This window comes from Dromiciops gliroides, chromosome 4 (assembly GCF_019393635.1).
Source record: "Dromiciops gliroides isolate mDroGli1 chromosome 4, mDroGli1.pri, whole genome shotgun sequence".
Lineage (NCBI taxonomy): Eukaryota > Metazoa > Chordata > Mammalia > Microbiotheria > Microbiotheriidae > Dromiciops > Dromiciops gliroides.
Window position 1 is genome coordinate 417554472 of NC_057864.1, and position 25519 is coordinate 417579990.

The 25519-nt window shown below is 42.5% G+C and overlaps 1 protein-coding gene across 1 annotated transcript in view; it reads right to left on the bottom strand.

The window, feature by feature from the left end:
• Positions 1-25519, bottom strand: part of ABCA4 (ATP binding cassette subfamily A member 4) — a 176384-nt gene that overhangs the window by 33131 nt on the left and 117734 nt on the right. Inside the window, exons 25-37 of the mRNA XM_043962651.1 lie at positions 21796-22001; positions 20231-20279; positions 19186-19451; positions 17734-17858; positions 16811-16909; positions 13981-14167; positions 10452-10546; positions 9750-9782; positions 8587-8692; positions 8392-8466; positions 7961-8130; positions 5767-5944; positions 949-1064 (exon numbers count right to left, since the gene is read on the bottom strand). Of these exons, the coding sequence (XP_043818586.1) occupies positions 949-1064; positions 5767-5944; positions 7961-8130; positions 8392-8466; positions 8587-8692; positions 9750-9782; positions 10452-10546; positions 13981-14167; positions 16811-16909; positions 17734-17858; positions 19186-19451; positions 20231-20279; positions 21796-22001 (1705 nt within the window). The remainder of the gene's footprint in view (positions 1-948; positions 1065-5766; positions 5945-7960; positions 8131-8391; positions 8467-8586; positions 8693-9749; positions 9783-10451; positions 10547-13980; positions 14168-16810; positions 16910-17733; positions 17859-19185; positions 19452-20230; positions 20280-21795; positions 22002-25519) is intronic.

Here is a 25519-nt window from a genome sequence, read left to right on the forward strand (position 1 = left end):
AAAGGAGTCGGACCCCATAGGTTCTACAATTCCTCTCCACTCTAACCTGTTTTCTAATGATAGGGACAGATTCATTCATTACTGGGCATATTAGGGGCATACGATCATTAATGTAGAGCTGGGAAGGACCTTACAGGTCATCTAATATAATTCCCTTGTTTTATAGAGGAAGAAATCCTGTAACGCCTATCTGGGCTAAGTGACTTGTCCAAGGCCATACAAATCGGCAGGACTGAAATTTGAACTCAGATCCTTTGACTTCAGAGATGGCACTCTTTCTATCACACCACACTATCTCTGATATTTATTTGTTTTTGTGAGAAATATCTGAAGAGAACCCACAAAGAGTTAAGTCAATTTGGCTTTGGGGATTCTTGGTTTTTGTTGTTCTTGTTTTTTGAGGGGGAGGGTCAAGTAAACAAGTATTTATTAATAGTTTACAATGTGCCAGGTGGGGAGAAGGGGGAGGAAAAAGTGTTAATTGGAACAATTGGATTAATTGACTTGGATTAATTCCAGAGTTATTTTCCTGCTGTTGACTTAACACAAGCATTTCTGCAACATATTTCAATACATGTCCAAGTCAAAATTACCAAGGTTAAGTCAGAAAGGGGCGTGAAGTTAGGGAGAGGCTGGTCCCCAGGTCGCAGACCCTTTCTCCATGGGCTCAGTGAGGGAAGAATGCAGCTAGGAAGGAGTCTCCCACCTGAACTAATTGAACAAGTGGAAATTATGGCCCCATGGGCCCGAGATCCTATGATACCTCTGGCTGAATGATCCATCAGTGCCCTACGTCCTCTGCAGGCTCCCCGCCAGCAAACACCACCCACTGGGGGGGGGGGTTAGAAATGCTGCTGTTCCTTCCCACCCAGCTGGGAACCTTCCCCAAGCAAGGGCGATGTGCATGATGCCAGGCTTTTACCTAGTATTAGCCTCCAGATGACTTACCCATATAGGAAGAGCAGAGCAATCAGGGCTGGGAGGTTGTTTGGGGAAGTATATGCTCGCTTCTGAAATCCAATGAAGATCCCCACCACTATTCCAGCACTCACAGCATAATTGACCTGGGAAAAGGAGAAGAAGAGAACAAAGGCATTTCAACTTTGTGGACCATGGTTTCTTCACCTGGAAAATTGGGGTGAATTGGGAGAGGGGATTGAATTAGATTGATGTGTTTCAAATTAATCTGGCCATGGAACATTTTGGAGCTTGAAATAATAACTAGAATCCTTAAAAGTTGGTAGAATGGGATCACGGGAGACCTTGGAAGCCATCTCCTCTGACCCCTACCTTGGAAGTAGCCTGGGCCCTGAGGACCCTCCCTCTGATTGGATGGTTCCTCCCAGAACCTCCATTTAAGGCACCCAGGTTACTTCATTTCTCACCAGGCTGTCCTCCAGACTCCTCTATCACTCCCTGGACCCTGCTTCCCTCCAACTCCAGCTGTGTGCTCTTTCCTCCTTTTCCCTCTCCCCTGACTGGTTTTCTTTGGTGTCATCTTCCACCGTTAAAATGTAAATTCCTTGAGGACAGGGACTAGCTTTTTGCTTGCATTTGTTTTCTCAGCACTGAGCACAATGACTGGCACATAGTAAGCCCTTAAACAATTCTAGTTGATTGACATTTAGTTCAACCTCTGCATTTTATAGATGAGAAGATAAGCACAGAGAAGTTAAGTGCCTTGCCCAGGGTAACACAAGTAGTAAGTGACTGAGGTGGGATTTGAACTCAGGTCTTCCTAATTCCAAGTATAGTGCCCAATCCACTATGCCATGCCATGAGAGAAGGGGAGTGAGGAAATTTCATGAACAAAAGGGAAGAAATTAATCCTGCTTTATGCTGAAAAATGAGGTATACAGTAGAACTTTTTCTAATAATAATTTCAAAATTATTATACCAGAGGGACGAATATCATTAATGAAAACATTTTTTTTTCTCATGGAAGCCTTGTAATTCTATCTGTTGAGGAGCCTTGACTTCTTTGGCCAAAGAGGTCACATTCCCCAAAGATTTGGATCAGTTCTTTACCAAGGCCCATTGCATAATGAGGGACCCCCAAGAACTTATGGAAAGACACATCTGTCCTTTTGTCACTGGCTCATTGAAGGGTTACAGAGTTCCTCCAGCTGCACACCTGACATTCCTTTGCCCAACGCTGATTTAGGCTAATGACTTGAAATTCTTCTGCATGATAGCTTCCTGGACACTCTCCAAGAATCCACAAGCTTGTAAAAAAAAATCTGCTTGTCAACAAATTTCACCTAAACTCTCATTCTGTTGAGACCCCGAGGGCAGACTCCGGAACAGTGAGTGGAAATTGCAAAGATTACAATTTAGTCTTTTTTTTTTTTTTGAGGCAATTGGAGTTAAGTGACTTGCCCAGGGTCACACAGCTGGTAAGTGTTAAGTGTCTGAGGTCGGATTTGAACTCAGGTCCTCCTGAATCCAGGGCCGGTGCTCTATCCACTGCGCCACCTAGCTGCCCCTACAATTTAGTCCTAATGCTTGAAAAGCCTCCAAACAATGAGAGCTCTCCCAAAGTCCAAGGGGCTGCTACCTCAAGAGAGGATGGGTTCCCCATCACTGGAAGTCTTGAGTAGAGGCTGAATGGTCACTTGTTGGATGTATTATGGTAAGGATTCTTTTTGTTTGTTTGACTTGGTAGCCACAAGGGTTCCTTGGGGAACCCCTCTTCTTGAGCTAGGGAGCTTTGCCTGGAATCAGCTTTCTTGGTGGGTCAAGTGGAAGAAAAATGTAAATAAGGGAGGGGACTTTTCCCATCTTGAACTAATAGAATAGTGGGAAAGCTGGAAACCTCGAATATAAATTCTGTTCCCTGCTTGACTGACAAGTGAGCAAAAGCATGAGCAGAGCTTACGGCTCATCATGGGCTGAGAACTGTTGATTGATTGAGCCTGACTTCTTTCAGGCTAATGGTACCTGGCTGATGTAGGCACATGCCAATGACACGTTCAACTGAGGGGAAGCTCCTGGAGCTTCATGCCCTTCCCAGAGATGTGTCTGAGCTTGCTTTCCCTGTGGGCAACAGAGAGTGGAGAGACTCAAAGAATGATGATGGACAGAGTTGGAATGATGTAATCACGTCTTCTACTATGCCATTAAGACATCAGGAACATAGTTTTCAAGGCTGCTGAAGGCACAATCTTTTCCTCTTTATTCATTTAAGAAACCACAGTCCCCGAAGTTTTAGACTATGCAAACTGAAACGATCGTCAACCCCTGGCAGCTGTGTTGGTGCAATGGGCTACTCAGAGCTCAAGGGTTCAAACAAACAGTCCTTTCACTAAAAACATTTTCCAATATCCCCAACAGTTAAAAGAAGATCAGGAAATTAAAAGCAGATAAAGGCAATCAGCCAGAAGTTTCCCTGGGGTTATAAGAGTTCCCCTTCAAAGTCCCCCAAACAGCTTTTATACTCTTCTTGCCCAAAGGCACCACAGCTGAGTCCTGTACCAATTCACCTGGGAGCAAAGTCAACCCAACTGCCCCAGGTCTATGCCATGACTTTCTTGTTCAAAAAAGCTCTGGCCAGCGTTGTGGGAATGTGAGAGGTTAACTTACACCTCCTTAGTTCCATCAGTATCCTGGACCACAAGGAGCATAGTACAATGGAAAGAGCACTGGACCCAGAAGCAGAGAATCTGGTTTCAAATCCCACCTATGCTAGTTGTTGGGTCTGCAGTTTGGGGAGATCGTTTAACCTCTGGAACTGTTTCCCTATCTGTACGATGAAGGAGTTTAGAATTTGTTGTTGTTCAGTCCTTTTCAGTCAGGGCCCCTTTTGGGGTTTTCTTGCCAAAATTACTGGAATGGTTTGCCATTTCCTTTTCCAGCTCATCTTGCAGACGAGGAAACTGAGGCAAACAGGGTTGAAGTGACTTGCCCAGGGCCATAAGGTAGTAAATGTCTGTGGACAGACTTGAACTCAGGAAGAGAAATCTTCCTAACTCTAGTCCATCTAGCTACTTCATCAGATTGGACTAGACGTCTAAAATCCTTTCCAGCTTTGAAGTGATGATCCTACATTTGAGAATGCCTCAAGGCACACTCAAAAGGATATTAGACTATGGTCTAGAGTAGGGAGTAAGCAAAAGGATGTCAAGATGCCAAAGACTCTTTGCCATACCTCCCACAGCAACGGTCAAGGCCAGGGAAAGCCAGCTGTCGCCCCAGCAATGCAGAGACCTCCCTCAGAGTGAGGGATTCTATTTTTGTGAAGGTTATAAAGGCTCCAAAAAGCCCCTCAAAATAGAATGGGAGGGGGGCGGCTAGGTGGCGCAGTAGATAAAGCACCAGCCCTGGATTCAGGAGTACCTGAGTTCAAATTCGGCCTCAGACACTTGACACTTACTAGCTGTGTGACCCTGGGCGAGTCACTTAACCCCCATTGCCCCGCAAAAACAAACAAACAAACAAATAGAATGGGAGTAGGTACTGAATTTCACAAGGGTCTGACTACCAACCATATATACTTCACTGGCCTTTCAAGGTCAGTATGAACCGAACCAATGTTTCATACTGCTATGTGACTCAAACGCTTTGGCTTCATGACCATGAGATCACAAGTCACTTAACTCTCACTCAGTCTCAGTTTCCTTATCTGTAAATGGGGATAATATAATATCTGTAGGAGTTAGTTCACAGAGCTGTTAGAAATAAATGAATTCATAGGCTCTTAGAGCTGGAAGGGTCTTTAAAGGTCATTTATTTTCTCTCTCCCACTTCTCTTCACTCTCATTGAAAAAAATTAACCACAACAACCACCTTGTAACAAATATACATAGTCAAGCAAAATAACTTCTCTCATTCACCATGTCCAAAAATATATTAACTCATTCTGATCTTGAGTCGATCACCTCTCTGTCACAAAGAGGGTAGCATGTTTCATCACGGGTCCTCTGGAATCATGGTTGGTCACTGACTTGATCAGAACTCTTAAGTGTTTCAAAGCTTTTTGTCTCTATAGCACTATTGTTATTGTATAAACTATTCTTTTTCTGCTCACTTCACTCTGCATCAGTTCATACAGGTCTTTCTGTGTTTTTCTAAAATTGTCTCCTTCATTTTTTACAACACAATAGTGTTCAGGGCAGCTAGGTGGCGCAGTGGATAGAGCACCGGCCCTGGAGTCAGGAGTACCTGAGTTCAAATTTGGCCTCAAACACTTAACACTTACTAGCTGTGTGACCCTGGGCAAGTCACTTAAACCCAATTGCCTCACTTAAAAAAAAAAAATAAAACAACAAAATAGTGTTCTAGTATCCACAACCATAATTTGTTCAGTGATTCCCCAATTGATGGGAAACCCTTAGTTTCTAGTTCTTTGCTACTAGAAAAAAATACTACTACTATAAATATTTTGTGCATGTAGGTCCTTTTTGTCTTTCCTTTGATGGCATCAGTTTAGTAGTGGTATCATTTAGTCAGAGGGTATGCATTGTTTAGTCAATTCCTTCATCTTGCAAATAAGAAAACCGAGGCCCAGAGATATTAAGTAACACCCAAGGCCACACTGTCACTAAGTGACAGAAGCAAGATGAACTCAAGTCCCATGACTCTAGAGCAAGCACTTTTTCCACTGAACCACCTTGCCTTTGAGAACTGTGCAACCCTCAAAGGCCTATGGGAATGCCAGCTATTTTATCATCACTATTGATACTACTCCAGGTCACTATGAAGTGTTTCCAAGTTCCCACCCTGGACCAGAGAGACAATGAATGGAGGTTCCATCCACCAGATACTCACAATGTCCCACAGGAAGTTGGTGACCCAGTAGGTGGTTGGGCTCACACCACTAACAAACTGCAGGTGCTTAGCTTTGCTCACTCTCTCCTGGATCAGATAGAGAACAAAGCTGGCTGGGATAAAGGACATGGCAAAGATCACACAGATGGCCACCATGGCATCGATGGAAGTGGTCAGCCTGCAAGGGTCAGAATGGGAGGGGGGAAGAGAGGGAATACAGGAAGATATAAAGCCTGCTTCTTGGCTAAAGTTCTCAAACAGCCTGAGGCCAAGAGCTCCCACAGCCCCACGAGTCTGGCCTTGACCCTCTACGAAGGATTTCTCCATTCAGTGATTCAATCAGTCATTTATCATCAATCAATCAATAAAGTATTTATTTATTGCCCACTATGTGCCAGGTGCTGTGCTAGGCGCTAACTAAAAGTTGCTGTCATTCACCGGTAAAGTCTCTACATGGCACCAGCCACAGACACCGTCACCCACCACCATGCAGAGAGGTCACTGAGGATGCCCACATCCAGGGGCATAGGGAGGAGAAAACTGGTGGCAAGAGATGGAGGAGGAACCAAACAGTGGGGTGGAGCTGATGGAGATGAGGAAGATGTCATGGTCAGAACTACACTTTATTAGAAATCAGTTTGGCAGCTGGGTAGAGGATGAATTGGGGTGGGAGGAGACATGAAATGGGGAGGCCAATTAGCGGGCTATTGTGATAGTTCAGGAAATGTGGACCTGAACTGGGTAGGACAGACCCTTCCCCTCCACTCGCTTCCATGAATGAAGGGCCTTGAGTCTATATCATCTGAGACTGGTTTGAAGGAACTAAGGATGTTGAGCCTAAAGAAGAAAAGGCTTGGTGGTGGGTGGGCATGTTACAGTGGAAAGGACCCTGCCTCTGGAGTCAGAGGACCTAGGATCAAATCCTGCTTCTGGTATTTCCTATCGGGATGACCCCAGGCAAGTCACCCAACCTCTCTGGGGTTCCATTCTGCATCTGTAAAATAAGAAGATCCAAGTAGACATTTGCTGGGGTCCCTTCCTAGCTCCAGAATTAGAATCCATGAGTTTTGTTCGTTTTAATTTTGATAATTATATTTCAGTCCAGTAGGTTTTCTTTGTAAACCTATGTGTTGTATTGTATGCATTTAAGAACAGTATTCTGAGAAACAGCCACAGCTTCCCAAAGGTGGTCTATGACATTAAAAAGGGGAAGAGAGGGGGCAGCTAGGTGGCACAGTGGATAAAGCACCAGCCCTGGATTCAGGAGGACCTGAGTTCAAATCGAGCCTCAGACACTTGACACCAGCTGTATGACCATAGGCAAGTCACTTAACCCTCATTGCCCCACAAAAAAAAAGAGAGAAAGAAAGAGAGAAAGGAAGGAAGGAAGGAAGGAAGGAAGGAAGGAAGGAAGGAAGGAAGGAAGGAAGGAAGGAAGGAAGAAAAAATGTACCCATTGTAGGGCAGCTAGGTGGTGCAGTGGATAGAGCACCAGCCCTGGATTCAGGAGGACCTGAGTTCAAATCCAACCTCAGACACTTAACACTTACTAGCTGTGAGAACCTGGGCAAGTCACTTAATCCCAATTGCCTAACCAAAAAAAAAGGGGGGAGAGCCCCTCATCCAGAGCTAGGGACCTCTGACAGCTATTTTTAAGAATCTAGAAGGCTGCCTTTTGGAAAAAGGATTAGACTTGATCTATTTGACCCCAGAGGGAAGAACTAAGAGCCAAGAGGATCAAAGTGGTTTGATATTAGAAGTGAAATGAGCTGGCCCTGGAAGTAATGGGTTCCCTCTCACCAGAGAGCATCAAGCAGTGGCTGGGATGAGCACCTGTTGAGCATGTTGCAGGCGGGGGTGGAGTCTTTTGGGGGATTAGATGGTCACTGGGATCTCTTCCAGCTCTGAAATGCTGAAGGTCTCTTTGTAGTATTATGATCCCAGACCTAGGAAGGAGCTTCACAGTCATCTTGTCCAACTTGCTCAGGGTACAGGTACAGAATTAGAGTTCAATGGCTTGACCAAGCTTGCACAGGTCCTAAGTGGCAGGTTCTCTGGCTCCAGACCCAGGGCCCTTTTCATCGTCCCAAGCTGCCTCCAGTTCACCAAAATGGAACGAGGAAAGGTGGCAGGGAAGGAGGAAAAGGTGGAGTGGAATCAGGGAGCATAAAGTGACAGATGACAGCTCACTTACACTGTGATCTCAGAGAGCTGCTCCTTGGTGAGGTTCAGTGGCTGGTTTACGAGTGTGATTCCAAAGTCCTCCGGGTCCATGTCTTTTGGCAGGCCGGCTCTCAGGATTGCATTGTTAGCCACATTGAGGAAGGTAACCATCGCGTGCCAACCTTTATTGTTGAACCACACCTAGTGGATGAGAAGGGGCAACATGTTTAGTAGTTTGAGCCACTGACACAAGGAAACTGAGACATTGTACTCATCCTCACGCCTGACTCCAATTGAAAATATCCGCAATGGGGAAAGAAATCTGGAAAGGAGGTAAGTACAAGGTGTCTAGATGTTCTTCACCAGATTTCAACTAGAGGCAGAATTTCTTTCATCTGGGAAAAGAAGGAGAAAAACAACTGGGCCACATGAAACTCAATGCCTTAAGACAGGTTCTGGTACCTTAATGTTGTCTTCAGTTTCCAGATATTTAAGGAAATTGGACATTTCTTTTGCAGCCTCTTGGGTGGCAGGGCCCTAGAATGACAAAGGAAACAAGCAAGAGAGGGATCTTGCCATTATATTGGTGACTTTTTGTTTTACATGTTCTAAGCAGTCGGCAAAACCTATGTTTGGCCATAGATGGCATTCACTTACCCCGCTCACATTCATAAGTTGACCAAGGTCACGTAAAAACCCGACTACTTCTTCCCCAGTGATACAGAAGACCGGGAGCTTTCCTCCAATGGAAATCCCTCCATACCTGTTCAGGGAACAGAAATCCTCAGGGCTATGCAATGGTCTTGAATCCATGCCATATGAGGGTGGGGTGATAGAACTAGGAATGTTTATCATAAAGAAGAGAAGACTTTGGGCAGGGGGGAGGCAGATCAGGATAGCTGACTTCCAGTGTTTGAAGAATTGTCACATGGAAGATCATAAGATCCTAGATTTCAAATTGGAAGGGACTTTATAGGCCAGTTAGTCTGCCCCTCTTCATTTTTTTTTTTTTTTAGTGAGGCAATTGGGGTTAAGTGACTTGCCCAGGGTCACACAGCTAGTAAGTGTTAAGTGGCTGAGGCCGGATTTGAACCCAGGTACTCCTGACTCCAGGGCCGGTGCTCTATCCACTGCGCCACCTAGCTGCCCTGCCCCTCTTCATTTTAAAAACAAAATATTAGCCTTTTTCCTGCTTGTCTTCAGAGAGCAGAACTGGAAACACTGGTTGAAAATTACCAAAAAAAATGCAGGAAAAACTTCATAATTAGAGCTTTCAAAACAAAAAGAAAATGGGCTGCCTCAGGAGGCAGTGAATGGGTTTCCCCTTACTTGGGGGGGGGGTGTCTTTAAGCAAAGACTAAACAATGATTGAGGTAGGTTGTAGGTGGGACTCTTGTTCAGATGTGGGTCGGGCTAGGTGGCTGCCAAGGTCTCTTCCATCTCAGAGAATCTATGGTTCTGAGGTATACTTGACCTAGTTCTGGATTTTATAAGTGTGCTAAAGAAGGAATAAGGCTGAGGGATCCCTCTATAGTCAACCTCTCAGCCTCTGCCTGTCCTTAGGCCAAAAGGCCACAGGATCTTCTGAAAAATCTCAAGGGCCCAGCAACCATGTTTGTAGATGGCCTAATTATCCTCTAAGGGCACAGGCCAGAGGTGACAGAAGAGGCGTGAGTTCCTGCTGCTCCCACAGCTTGGCAAAGTCAAAGACCTCCAGATTGCATCCCAGATTAGAGCAGCAGAACCCTACTCTGGATGGACAATTCAGAGATTTAAATTCCTTTAGGAAAAAAAAAAAAGGGTGAAACACAGTTCCTTACCTTTGTTCATTGACCCAATATTTGCTTTTCATGCTGAAAAACACAAAAAAAACCATCTAATGAAACCAGTTAGAGTATTAGTGTTCATTTCCCCCTCCTCCTTAATGTTTCCCCATCCTTTACTCCTATGCTCTTCACCAAATTCTCAAAAACCTTCAATTTCTGGCCTATGAGTGAAACTTTAATATTTCATTCTAAACTATTTAATAATTTCCCAAATACATAAAGACATGAGAGAGATGCTGCAGGATCATCTAAGAGAGAAGTTATCTCTCTTAAGAAAAGATTCCCAGCCCAGGTAGGAAAAGAACAAAGCGGAGCTAATGGTCTAAGGAGCAGGGGGCCATGCAGGGCAGGAACTGAGGTAAGGATGATCTCTGGCCATTAGTGGTCTAGCAAAGGTTGGTCCTTCTGAAAAGCTTCATTAAAAGTACACTTTCTTCTCTCAGATCAGGACTGTTTCAGAAATACAATTCACTACAACAAACATTTTATCATGTGCCAGATATGTGGCAGGCACTGGCACTAGGGACACAAAGAAAGATAGAATGTTTATGCAGAAAAATCAGGTTAACTTTATACCCCTATGATGTAGGATGTAAGACACGACTACTTTGGAGTAGAAGTCCTCTAAGGTCCCTTCCAATTCTAAATCTAAGATCCTAACAGCTTCCAAGTAGGATCCTCTTAATCGCTCCTTACCTGCTTCTTATAAGCGTGGGATAGGTTTTCACAAGGAAATCTGAGATGTTCCTGTTTGTGAGGTCCTGCAGGATTTCCGTGCTGCGTTGTACTCTCTGGGGATATGAGAGAGGAATCCCCATTAATTACTTTGGAGTCTAGAATCCCTTCAACTTCAGTGACCCCCAGTTAAATGAACAGTTTCTTACCAAGTGAAAAACAAAGCTTTCTGTTATCTTGAGGAATTTGGGGGAGATAGCAAAAATGTGAGTGAAGGCTGAAGTGTGTATAGTTAGCCACCAGAGGGGAGTATTGCTTCAAATTTAGCAGCAGATGACTTTTTTTTTAAAAATCAGAAATCAGCTTTCAGAAAGATCAAGGCATACATAACCCATCAACATATACTTTAATTGTTGAATTCCCTTCTGTTTATCCTTCCCTCCTCTTTTTTCACCTCTTCCCCTTTTTTCCTCACTTCTTTTTGCTTCCTTTTCCTTGGCCAATGGCATCGATGAGCATTGCCAACTGCCCTGCTTTGCCAAAGGTTGCTGACCTGAGGGACAGTCTTTTTCAAATAATGTTTTAACCTCCATCTAATCAGAAAACTTTGGACTCTAACCTATCCCTGGTGTGTTTTCCCTACCAGAAAAATTTGTATCTTCTTTTTATATATTTAATATATGTCCATCTTGGTTCTGCCAGTAGAATGGATAGACATTATTAATCCTTTGTCTATGTGTGCCCAGGACCTAGTGCATTGTCCAGCACATAGTAGATGCTTAATAAATACTTGCTTATTGAATGATCTAAGGCAGAGGTACTTTATCAGGGTCTGTGAACTTGTGTTTTGATAACGGTATTTCAATGTAATTATTTATTTTGCATTTTTTGTATTTGATTTTGTGCATTTAAAAACATTATTTTGAAAAGGGGTCCATGGTCTTCACCAGACTGCCAAAGAGGTCCACAGTTCAAGTGCGCACACACAGTTAAGAAACCCTAATCTTGACCGTCCCTTTCATAGTTCAGGTCAATGAGTTATCCTTCTTTGTTGCCTAAGGGTCAAGTCCAGAATTCTGGATTTGTGTATCTACGATTAAAGACTAGATCATAGACTTTTTTTTAGAGCTGGAAGAGACCTCGGAGGTCATCCAATTAGCCAGGAAAGCTCTTTGCCATTGCTACAGCAAAAGCGAGAGGACTGGTCTTCCCTCCCCATCCGAATGTTTCCCAGTATAAAGTACTTAGGAAGAGAGGGTAGAGTCTTAGAAAGGGCAGAGCACAGGACCAGAGATTTAGAGCGAGAAGGGTCCTTAGAGGTTATCTTGTCCAAGCACTCCCCTTCATTTGATAAATGAGGACGCCGAGTAGGGTAGCACATGGCAGAGCCAGAATTCAAACCCAGGTCCCCAACCCCAAATCTAGCCATCTTTCTCTTGAACCAGTCACACAGTATGATTTGCCTTGGGTGCTTGGAGCCAATCAAGGTCCTAGCCATGGTCTTGCTGAGAGGGATTAGATCTCTTCTGCTTGGCTTAGATTTCAGGGGCACAAATTTCTTGGATTGTTAGGGACATCGATTCTAGTTCACTTCAGGAACGAGTCTTAATAAGAATAGCTATTGAACAACGAAATGAGTTGCTTTATTAGGTGAGACCCCATCATGAGAGATGTTCAAAGCAGAGTATGGATAACCACTTGTCAAGATGTTGTATCAGAAATTCATATTGCAGTTTAACAGTCACCTTGCTGAGCTAGATGGCCTCTGAGATCCCTTCTAATTTCTTCTTGAGGTTGAACTTTATTGACAAGTTAGCGAGTACGAATTTGCCTAAGAGAACAAATCTCACTGGCCTCAGATCATATTTCACATCTACCAATCTCAGACATCTTTCTAGGTTTCTCTTGACTTTTGTGTTTTCATTTCAGAGTTTCTATTTAGTCTTTTCACCATGAATGCTTTAAAGTCCTCTACTATATTAATGATCTATTTTTCTTCATCTATAGCATGTTCTTTTTTTTTTTTTTTTTTTTTTTGGTGAGGCAACTGGGGGTTAAGTGACTTGCCTAGGGTCACACAGCTAGTGTTAAGTGTCTGAGGCCGGATTTGAACTCAGGTCCTCCTGAATCCAGGACCAGCACTCTATCCACTGTGCCACCTAGCTGCCCTCCCCTCTACAGCATATTGCTGGGTAAATTCAACTGGTTGTAAACTTTTTATCTTTTGCCTTTTGCAATATCCTAAACGGAGGTTTTCTCTCCTTTATGGTGTTTACTGCTAAGTCTTGTGTGATGCTGAGTGTGGTTCTTTGGTCCTTGAACTCTTTATTTCTATACAGGAATTGCAGTATTTTTTTTTTTTGACATTTTGGACATTACTGTCTGGATGTTTTCAATGTAGGGTTTCTTTCAGGAAGTGATTACTGGATTGTTTTCTATTTGTGTTTTGTCTTCTGATTTGAATAGATCCAGGAAATTTTCTTTTATAATTTCTTGAAATGTTGCATTCAGATTTTTTTCCTGGGGGGGGGGGAGGGCAGGGGAAGGTGGTGGTTATGGTTTTAAGAGTCCAAAGATTCTTATATTTTCTTTCCTTAATTCATTTTCCTAGTCAGTTATTTTTAATCATAGATTCCTCACACAGTACCTGACACAGAGTAAGCACTTAACAAATGCTTTATCTCATTCTTTATATTTTCTCCTATTTTTTCAGTCCTTTGACTTGATTCTAATATTTCTTGTCACATGGAGTCACTGGATTCTATTTCCTTCATTCCGTTTTCCAGGCTCTTGCCAACTCTAAATCCCTGATCCTGTGTTCTTAATTAGGCCCCTCAGCTGGACCACAGTATGAGTGAGATGGAGTAAGGTGTCACCAGACTGAAAACACAGCCTGGAGCCAGATTTTGAAGGGCTTTCCATAACAGAGGAGTCTGTATTTCTTCTTAGAAGCAATAAGGCAGGGAGGTGCTACAGCCAACGGGCCAGCTCTTAAATCTTCCATGCAAGTACTTATGTCTGAGAGACTGTCAAATACTGCAAATCAAGGGTTGATTGGTTGATTGTCTAGTCTTAAGACAGTGTTGGAGAAAATGTTAATAATGCAGACTAGACTCAAAAGCATTCAATGTATATGTTTGGTCATTTTTCAGCAAGTTAATTACCAATAAGCCATTGTAATAGGAAGCCATTGAAGCTTCTTGAGCACGGGAGTGATATGGCCAGACCTGGGCAACAGGAATGACTCTGTCAATTGGTATTAAATAATTAGAGAGAGACAGAGAATGAGCGTATGCTGAGACCATGATACTGAACACATAGCAAACACTCAGGAAATATTGGCTGGGAGGGTGGATTGGGTGGTCATTCTGCCCTTTGGCCCAGGTCCTTTTCCATATTATTTCCTATAGCTCCCTCTGGGTAGCCCACTATAAAAGGAAATGAGGGTCCAATGTAGTCCATTACCCAACTCCTGTTGGCTAGGACACATCATGTCATGTATTTATTGTTATGCTCAGTGGTCAGATGCCCTTGGAGAGCTGCCTGGTACCTGGGGAGGAGGTAGCCCTCCTGCCCCTTCAGGGCAGTCTGGGAGCATTGTGAGCTTCTCTCGGGTGCTGCACTTGCAGGCAGGAGAAGGGTTGTCTGCTGTCCATTTTTGCTTCTGGAACAGATGAGTGATGTTAGGAGAAACAGAGGGGATCTTCCAGGATGTTGAATTGCCACAGGGATAATTCCTGGATCAGAAAAAAGAGAATATTTTAAATTCCAGTTATGACATTCATAAATCCTCAGAAACAACATGAAACACTAGAACACATCCTGTTCCATTAGCATTCAATTCAATTTAGCAAATATTTTTAAACACCTACTATGTGCAAGGCACAATGCTGGGGAGGGGATGCTGACATTTGCAGATGAGTTAAGCATTTAACCTTTAAGAGATCTATAATAGCAACAACTCTTTCTTCCTTTCTTCCTTCCTTTATTTTTCTTCCTCCTTCTCCCCCCCCTCCCCTTTCCTCATCATTTTCCAACACTATATCAGCCTTGGTACTCCCACTTCATCAATATCCTCGTTACCCTTTGCCACAATGACTGGAGGGTGAGCAAAGAGCTCCTCCCAATGTCTCCATTTAAGGAAGGTGCCCAGGCTAGCTATCTCTTCATTTCCTATCTGGCTACACTGTTTTGGACTTCTCCATCACGTCCCAGCACCAAGCACCTCCCCACTCCCTTCTCAGTTTTCTTTTGTGTGGTTTCTCCCCTCATTAGATGGTAGGCTTCTTGAGGGCAAGGACTGTCTTTCATTTTCCACATCTGTATCAGCAGAGCTTAGCACAATGCTTGGCACATAGTAGGTAGTTTAATAAGTATTTGTTGACTACTGACTTTTCCCCTAAAACTTCAAGCTCATTCCTGTCTGGGAATTTCTAGTAGAGAAACTTCCTTTTCCAATGAAGATGAGCAATAATTCTGTAACTTCAAGCCTTAGAGTTGCTTGGGGGTACTTCAGGGCTAAATGAATGTCCATGGTCACATAGCCAGAAGCCGGGAATGACCCAGCTCTTCAGCATGTGCTCTCTACCCCCTTCTCCATGCTACCTCTCAATAAGAACAATTATGCTTTGTGGAGCACTTTAAGATATTTTTCTTTTTTTTTTTTCAAAGTATCTTAAATACTTTAAGCCTCATGACAGTCCTGTGAGATTTTATGATTCCCATTTTGCAGACTCTGCCACTAAGGCTCAGAGAGATGGACCCAAGCCCATCAAAATAGTGGGAGGAAGGGATGTGATAAATATACTCATAATCATAGCTTTGATAGCATCTATGTGGTAAATGAGGATCAAGTGCTAGGAGTGGTTAGAAGAAGGAAAAATGATAAGTTGGTGGGAAACATTTGACTTGGGTTTTGACAGGTGGGTAGGATTTCAAAAGAGAAATGTACTGCCTTTTGAATGAAGGGTAATTTTCACTTAGAAAACCCCAGTAATCCATACAGGTCATTTATTACAACCAAATTAATCAATTCAGCAAAGTTTTAGTATATACACAGACCTATACTAGACAATGTGGTTACAAATACACAAATGGGGGGGGGCAGTTAGGTGGTACAGTAGATAAAGCACTGGCCCTCGATTCAGGAGGACCTGAATTCAAATCTGGCCTCAGACACTTGACCGTACTAGCTGTGTGACCCTGGGCAAGTCACTTAACCCTCATTGCCCCGCTTCCCCCACAAAAAAAAAAAATACACAAATGGAACAGTCCCTGCCTGCCTTCAGGGAGCTTATATTTCAAAGATCAATTATGGTCAGAGACCAAGTCCTACATTTTTTTGTACCACCCCACTCTTCACCCCCTAGGGCCTAGCCAATGCTTTGTAAGAGTTGCCTGGGGATTGACTGATTCACTAATTTTTCAGGGCCATCTTACCCAGTTTGTGGATTGTACAGGTTCCTTTCCCCCGCCCCCCTCACCTTTTGGCCATTTTTCTCTTTCTTGGCCCCTTTAGGAGATAAAGGACATAAAAAACAAAAGGTGAAGTTTTGACATGTTTCTTTGGCCACTTAGCAGCTCTGGAAAAAAGGATGACTTGGGGAAAGGTATAAATGATGAGGAGATTTGAGGGCTGCCTCTAGATTTTCCTCCTGTCCTCCCATTCACAGAATTAAAGAATTTTAGAACCGGAAGAAACTTCAGTGGCCAGATATCTGATCCAGTCGACACAAGGAAAAGGGTTCTTACTTGAACATACTTAACATGATGTCATGTAGTTTCTGCTCAAAGAACCCTCAGGGCATGGGGGTGTGGAGACCTACTTCCTTTTGAGGTAGCCCAATCTATTTGGAAATAACTCTAACTGTTCTCTAATTCTCCTAACATTGATGTTTGAGAGGCAGCAATTTATGTCTAGAAACACACCCTCAGTCTGGTTTCGTAGTAGTCTATCCTCCGTGCCCTTATATCTTCCCTGAAAGAAGTCAGAGGGTGAGAGAAGTCCTTTGTCTTGATTCCTTTGGATTTTCACACAACCTCCCGGATAAGACCATAATTATTCAGGGCTGGAAGACACCATCAGTGCCTGGAAGATCATCTAGCACAATTGCCTTCCTCCAACTCTGCCTTTTTACAGAAATATCTATAGATGAGGAATATGAAGCCAAAAGATATTAGCTGCCTTGTTCAAGGTCACATAGGTAGGAAGAAGTTGAATCAGGGTCTCCTGACGCTGGAGTGGAACCCAGGTCTTGTCCCACTGTACCCTACTGGCTTTCAATGTCAAATTCCTGCAACAAGCCCATACTCTTTTCCAGTAACTTTCTGCTGCTCCCTTTTCCATTTGGAAAATTGAAAACGAGGGCACTCAGACTTACGGGAGCGACTCTTCTTTCAGGCAGCGATTTCCAAATCCCGGTTTATTCAGGAAGACCTCAGCAAGAGTTGACAGCTGCTCATTGCCTGGCTGTTCAGAGCTAAGCAGATTGGGAAAAGCTTTATTTTACAGAAGCAATTCTGTGGCAGAGGACACCAAACCAGCTGGTATTGGGGCCACATAGGAAGGAAACTAATTTGAAGTGGTCACTGACCCTTTGGAGGCTGGGTATTTATTTCTGATTCTGGATCAGAGCAGTTAACAGTGATAACAGTTCACAAGAGATAATATTGTAGGATCTGAAAAATCACTTTACATAATTTGTTCCTCCCCCAAAATATTATGAGAGAGCAGGAATCATTATCCTCATTTTGCAAATAAGGAAAGAGACATGGTAAGATTAAGTGACTTGCTCAAAATTGGTAGATATTAAGTGTCAGATTCAGGATTCAGACCTAGATCTCCTGATTCTCACTGAACCATAATGCCTGTCTGGTTTAAGTGAAATGGCCAAGGTCATCTGACCAACAAGTGCCAGAGCTGGAATGTTTAAACATTAATGCATCCAATTGGGGGGGGGGGCGCAAAAGATGAATATAATATGTATGGCCTCTAAAGGTTGGCTTCAATCGCCAATGGTGTTCTTTCTCTCTGTTGGTCATTTTCTGTGGGTGTTTGCCTGCCTCTGGATATTGCCTGCTTTGTGATTTCCCAGGAAGTGAAAGCAGAAGCTGAGATATCCAAGGTCAGACAGTGGTAAAGAATCCATTAACTTCCCAATGGAGTGGGCAGGTCAAAGGCCCTCAAAGCAACCTAGAGCTCTGTGAAGGAAGGTCTGGACACACTTCCAGCACACAAACGTGTGTCACAGACTGGGGAAAGAACAGGAGAAGCAAGATCCTAGGGACTTCTTAGCCTCCTGACCTGAAGAATGTGTACTGCTGCCCGTAAATCCAGGGGTGAAGCGTCAAAGCAGGGTACTCTCCAAAAGGGGGGATGATGACAGCAAGCAGCAAAGCCAGACACACAAAACCGGCCGGGAGCACGATCTGTTAGACAGAAGAGATGGTAGACCCTGTCACCCCCAGGAGCAAACCCTCTGGCTGGTGTTCAAAGTCCTTTATAGGCTGCCCTCTACCACCCCTACCTTCCTAGTCTTCTTCTTCTTCTTCTTTTTTTAAAGTGAGGCAATTGGGGTTAAGTGACTTGCCCAAGGTCACACAGCTAGGAAGTGTTAAGTGTCTGAGGCTGGATTTGAACTCAGGTCCTCCTGATTCCAGGGCCGGTGCTCTATCCACTGCGCCATCTAGCTGCCCCCCTTCCTAGTCTTCTTAAACCTCCAGTAAGTCCTCAAATTGAGACTCTAACTTAGGTCTTTGGATTCCAAGTCCAACACTCTTTCCGTTATGCCACATAGGCTCTCATCACTTAGCAATAACTAGCATTTATTAAGCACCAACTATGTGCCAGGCAATTTACAAATACTATTTCATTTGATCCTTCCAACAATAGTGGGAGGTTAGGTGCTATTATTATCTCTATTTTATATTTGAGGAAGCTGAGGCAGAGATTAAAGGATTTGGGTCAGGGTCAGACAGTAAGTATCTGAGGCTGGATTTGAACTCAGGTCTTCCTGACTCCAAGTCCTACCCTCCATCTATTGTGCTACCCAGTTGCTTCATCTTGCATACCTTATATTCTTCTGTGCCTCTGTTTCTTCTTGGGTAAAAAAAAGGTGGGGGGATAATGATAGCATTAATGTACCAGATGTGGTATGAGGATTAAGAAATGACTATAAAGTTCAACACAAATATTTTTTAAAGGTATAAGAACTTTTAACTTTATCATTTTTCTTTGTCTAAATCTGTTGATTTTATTGCTATAGGGAACTCCTGGCGAAAATAATCCTCCTATCAATGTATAGCACCACTTGTTCTGCAACCTAGAGTTTTAGAGAGTTGTCTATATAATAAAAATGTTATACTATTTTTCCACTTGGTCGAGTTTGATTTTAATGAAGCCAGTTTGTGTTGTTGAAAAATAATAATACTTAAGTTTGTTATATAGGTTATCTCATTTGAGCCTCACAGACTAGTCTCTGAGGTACAGACTATAATTATCCCTGTTTAACAGATAGAGAAATTGAGGGAGACACTTAAAAGAGAGAGAGAAGAGGTGGTGAGAGGAGAGGGTTACAGAGAGGGAGAGGTGGAGGGAGGAGAGAGGTAGAACCCTTATATGAGATCATGCATGTTTAACCCATAAGATATAATAAAAAGACAGAAAGATTGAAACAAGAAGCTTTAGGACTGTCTCCCCATTCATAGCAGTGCCAAGTCCTAAGGAACATTTGACCAAAACCAAAGGACTGAATACCTGGGCAAGGAAGTCTTTGTGGCTCCGGACAGCGTGGTGGAACCTCTTAATGAGTAAAGCCTGGACGTGCTGACAGATCAGCTGAGGCCCCTTGTTCCGCTGCACCCCGGTGTCCTCTGGCTCCTTGCTCACCTGGCCCTCGGCAGGATGGGTTGGGTCTGGGGCTGGGGAGCCGTTGGAGGCCTGGGGCCCTTTTGTTGATTTCTCATTGCTATTTGAACTGGGGTTTCTAAAGTTAAAACTTGGTCCTTTCTGCTGAGTGTCACCTGATTTTGGAAATTGAAAGAATTATATGGAAGAATGCTCACAAGGAAAGATTAAAGATTATTTCGTCCAAAGCTTACCAGACATCTTTACCCATAGAGGCCTATAGGAAATTATCCCCATATCTTTGGCATTCAGCATGGTAACTTGCATATTTTGGGGACCCATGATTCAACAGTTTCTACTTACAGCTTTCCCTGCCATTATGAACAATGGCAGATGATTAGAGGATCACAGATTTAGAGACAGAAGGGAGACAAAAGGCCATCTAGTCCAACCTCTTCCTTTTTCTTCATTTTACAGATAAGGAAACTGAGGCTCAGGGAGTTGCTTAAGGTTACACAGTGGTGAGCAGCAGAAGGGGTATTTGAGAGGATACTCTAGCTTAATAGCCATGACCGACTGGACCAGTCACACCAGATGTGCTCTAAGTAGGGCTTAAACTTTTTTCCTTTTGTGACCCCTTTTCGTACATTCAGTTACAACCTTTGTTCAAGCAAAGTTTTTTCAACTGTGGGGGTCGTGAAAAATTTGGCAGGAAATGTTTGATTTGTATACCTATTTTATATACCCAGGTTTGCATAAAGATTTCTTGGACAAAAAGGGGTCATGAGTAGAAAAAGTCTAAGAAGCCCTGCTCTAGAGAGGCAGATACAACTGCTTTGGGCTCTCCAACACTTTGGCTTAAGTGATTCTCACAGTGAGAGATTCTTTTAAAAAAAAAAAAAACCCATCATACAAACAGTGCTCTCAATTCAGAAACAAAACCACCAGCACATACCTACAAACAGTGCTCCTGATTCAGAATCTCCTGTGACTCTCAGGAAAATCTGCCGAAGAAAGAAATTGTAGATGTGAGTTAGGTACTTCCATCTATAAAGGTCACCAAAAAAATCTGTCCAAAAGTTTGATTTCATTACGTTTATGTTTCATGTAGGGGAAAATATGTTCGAGCTTTTCATTCACTGATTCATTCAATCAGTTAATAAATATGTATAAAGGATAAAAAGTTTAGAGAAGGCACAGCCGCTGGCCTCCTTGAGCTTATAATCTAGTATGAAGATAAAATACCAACATGTGGAAGGGAGGATTGGTCAAGTGAACCCCTGATTAATTTGTTGATCAACCCGATGGCACGGGCAATAGTTGGATAGAAGCTAAAAGGACATTTCCTCATGGAACGTGAGCATGGTCCACTAGAGCCAGGTTGGCTGGTGTTTGGAGACTGGGGCTGAGAATCATCTGCCCATCCCTGTGCTCTAGAAAAGCAAGCTATCAGACCCAAACAGGGGTTCACTAAATCTAATTCACTAAATGCATGACAGGTATGGTCTAGCCCTTATTAATTGCCTGCTACCTCCACCTACAGAAGACCAGAAGACATAAGGGACTAATTGGAATCCATTATTAGATACTGGAGCTCATAAAGCACTCAAATAAATTATCAGTTCCCTGGGAGCTGCCAGACCAACAACCCCTTCCCACGGGCCCACATTGTTGGAGTAACTCATGGCAACAGCGGGGTTATTGAGGTCTAGGCAGGAGTCTCCACTCCATAGCAAGGATTTAGTCCAGTTACAGGGCAATCCTCTCGGGCCATCCTCTTTCCTCTTTTAGGAGACCAGCACAAGACTGCTTGAATTTAGAAACTCTCAACTTTGAGGTTATCCATAAGGAAATTCCCAAAGCTTGTGCTGCCCAGGAAATCCCACTTTCCTTTGAGAAGGCTGGATTCTGGGATTGCTCTAAGACCTTCAAAATACTCCTTTCCCTAAATAGGAGATAAGGCTTCAAGAGCCAGGTTTTTTAGTCCATTTCAAGCTATATGTAAGCACATGTTTACCAAAGGCACGTGCTTCTGCTCTTGGGGAGGGGGCAGAGTGATATCCCGTCCTCCCTCTTTCCCTTAGCTCAGCTGTGCTCTGGTCTGCAAAACCAGGAGAAGGGAAGGGGAAAAGAAGAGAGACAAAGAAAGAGAGAGACAGTCAGAGAGACAGATAAACAAAGAGATAGAGAGACAGAGAATCTCAAACCAGTCAATTTTATAGACCCTGGGTCAGGGGTAGTTCTTACACACACACACACACACACACACACACACACACACACACACACACCCTTTGACCTCTAACTCTCGCTCCCTAATCACCTTGCAAGTCAGGATGCATGCCTGCCTCTGAGGGAAGTACCTTTCAGATGCCTCCAGGTATGAAGGTACACACTGTGTGATCTCTTCAGATACATGAAGGAAACTCTTTAATTTACCAGAACCCTCTACACTAAGATAATTCAACATCACAGAATCTCTTGCAATACTTCACAAAATTCTAGCAGAGCCTCTTCTACCTCTTCCAGGGGAGTGTCAGAAATTCCAAAGCTGCTGAGGCCCAGGTCAGGGAGTGTTTCCTCTAATTCTCTGAAGAGGCTGGCATAGGCCCTCTGCTTGAAATCCTTATTTGGGAGGAGAAAAATAAGCTCTTGGCCAATACATTCTACTAGCTTTGCTTCTGGCACGTGATGATGGATCATTTCAATTAGCTCGTTTACATCTCCTGGAAAGAGTCAAAATACCATCAATCAATCAATGAATAAGGATTAATTAGGGGTTTACTATGTGCCAGGCACTGTTCATATATTGCATTGCAAAGGCAAAACTACAACAGTCCCTGCCCTCAGGAAGTTTATAATCCATTGGAGAGAGATAACCCACCCACATATAAGTATATACAAGACAATGTAAATACAAGGTAATTGTTGGGAGCTGGGAAGGGTGGAGGTCGGGGTTGGGAGGAGAGACACTAGCTCCAGAGAAGAACATCTTTTCCAGAGAGCGATTTTCTGGTTTATAGACTTGCTAGAATTTCTGCTGTTTCCCCTTCTCTTCCTCCATCTATCCTTTGGCTAATTCACTACTCATTCTTGGAATTTTTTTATGTGGAGAGCACTAGGGAACAGAACATGGGGTACAGCTCAAATCAGACAATTCCCATGAAAGCCACGAAAGGCAGGGTGGCAAACGTGCCCATAAGGGGCACCTTGAAGTAATATAGTAACCAACCAGCCAATCAGAGGCAGCCCTCTATCCACTATGCCATGCTGCTTTTCATGGATGTGAAAGCAAAATAGAAATGTCCCCTGCCCCCAAAGAGTTCATATCCTTTGTGTCATACTTATTTTTAAAAGCAGATGACAAGACATGGAAATGGAGGGAGAAGGGCAGCCTTATGGATTATGCTCCCCTGGTAGAATGCAAACTACTCAAGGGCAGGGAAGGGTTAATTTTTGTTTTGAGACACATATACCCACAGGGCAGCGAGGTAGTGAAGTGAATAAAGCACCAGGCCTAGAATCAGGAACACTCATCTTCTTGTTGTTGTTGTTTTTGTTGGGGTTTTTTGGGGAGGCAATGGGGGTTAAGTGACTTGCCCAGGGTCACATATATAGTAAGTGTCAAGTGTCTGAAGCCAGATTTGAACTCAGGTCTTCCTGAATTCAGGGCCAGTGCTCTATCCACTGCACCACCTAGCTGCCCCAAGACTCATCTTCCTAATTTCAAATCTGGCCCTGAACTAGCTGTGTGATACTGGACAAGTTCACTAAACTCTGTTTGCCTCAGTTTCCTCATCTGTAAAATGAACCAGAGAAAGAAATGGCAAACCATTCCAGTATCTTTGCCAAGAAAATCCCAAATGGGGTCACAAAGAGTCAGACACAACTGAGAAATGACTAAACAACATGTATGCCTACATGGGATGTCTAAATGTCTAGACGTGGGCCAAGGGCAACATGGATAGACATCCTTGGAATCTGACTCCCCCTTCTACAAGAGAGACTGTAAATTCGGTCTTTAGTGGGGAATAAAAGCAAGGCTATGGCTCTTCTCCAAGATGAATGTTGGTTTAGATTTATATCTATCTTCCCCCCTTTAAATACTGTTCATCTAATGGTACAAGTCTGGTTCAGAACAAAAGCCATTTCTTTGGTCCGTAGCCCTTAAGAGTGAGGGTAGCCAATACCATATAAACTATTTGGAAAAATAGGCAAAGAAGGAGACAAATTCTTTTATGAGATAATATATCCTTTTATGAGACAAATATGGTGCTGATACCTAAAGCAGGAAGAGCCAAAACAGAGAAAGAAAATTATAAACCAATTTCCTTAATGAATGTTGATGTAAAAATTCCAAATAGAATATTAGCAAAGAGATTACAGCAATTTATCACCAGAATGATACACTATGACCAGGTGGGATTTATAAACTATCAACATGATCAACCACATCAATAAAAAAACTAACCCAAATTATAAGATTATCTCATTAGATGCAGAGAAAGCTTTTAACAAAATAAAACACCCATTCCTATCAAAACACTAGAGAGCAGTGGAATAAATGGAGCTTTCCTTAAGATGATAAGCAATATCTATCTAAAACCATCAGCAAACATTATATGTAATGGGGATAAGTTAAAGCATTCCTGATAAGATCAGGGTTGACAAGGATGTCCATTATCACCACCATTATTCAATAGTGTACTAGAAATGTTAGCTTTAGCAATGAGAGAAGAAGAAATTGAAGGAATTTGAATAAGGAGGGAAGAATTAAAACTATCACTCTTTGCAGATGATATAATGGTATACTTACAGAATCCTAAAAAATCAATTAAAAAACTACTTGAAACAATTAACAACTCTAGCAAAGTTGCAGGATATAAAATAAACCCACAGAAATCATCAGCATTTCTATATATGACCAACAAAGTCCAGCAGCAAGAAATTCCATTTAAAATAATTGTAGACTATATAAAATATTTGGGAGTCTACCTGTCAAGACAAACCCAGGAACTATACGAACACAATCACAAAGCACTTTTCACACAGATAAAAGCAGACCTAAACAACTGGGGAACTATCAATTGCTCATGGGCAGACTGAGCCAACATTAAAAAATAATAATTCTACCTAAATTAACTTACTTATTAGTACCATACCAATCAAACTACCAAAAAATTGTTTTATAGAGCTAGAAAAATAATAACAAACCACCTAGAAGAACAAAAGGTCAAGAATATCAAGGGATTTAATGGGGGAAAAATGCAAAAGAAAGTAGTTTAGCCATACCAGATCTAAAACTATATTATAAAGCAGCAATCATCAAAACTATTTGGTATTGGCTAAGAAATAGAGTGGCAGATGAGTAGAATAGGTTAGGCATATAAGACACAGTAGTAAATGACTATAGTAATCTACTGTTTGATAAACCCAAAGACTCCAGCTTCTGGAATAAGAACTCACTATTTAACAAAAACTGCTGGGAAAACTGGAAAATAGTGGGAGAAACTAGGCATAGAACAATATCTTACACTGTATACCAAAACAAGGTCAAAATGGGTACATGATTTAGATATAAAGGGTGATACCATTGGTAAATTAGGAGAGGAAGGAATAGTTTACCTGTCAGATCTATGGAGAAGGGAAGAATTTATGACCAAAGAAAAGATAGAGGACATTATGAAATGCAAAATGTATCATTTTAATTACATTAAATTAAAAAGTTTTTTGCACAAACAAAACCAATGCAACCAAGATTAGAAGGAAAGCAGAAAGCTGGGAAACAATTTTTACAGTCAGTGTTTCTCATAAAGGCCCCATTTCTCAAATATATGGAGAACTGAATTTATAAAAATACAAGTCATTCCCCAATTAAGAAATGATCAAAAGATATGAATAGGCAGTTTTCAGATGAAGAAATTAAAGCTAGCTATAGTCATATGGAAAAAATGCTCTTGACCACTATTGATTAGAGAAATGCAAATTAAAACTATTCTGAGGTATCCCCTCACACCTATCAGATTGGCTAATATGACAAAAAAGGAAAATGATAAATGTTGGAGAAGATATGGGAAAATTGGGACCCTAATGCAGTGATGGTGGAGTTGTGAACTGATCCAACCATTCTGGAGAGCAATTTGGAATTATGCCCAAAGGGCTATAAAACTGTGTGTACCTTTTGACCCAGCAATACAGCTACTAGGTGTATATCTGAAAGAGATCATAAAAAAGGGGAAAAGTA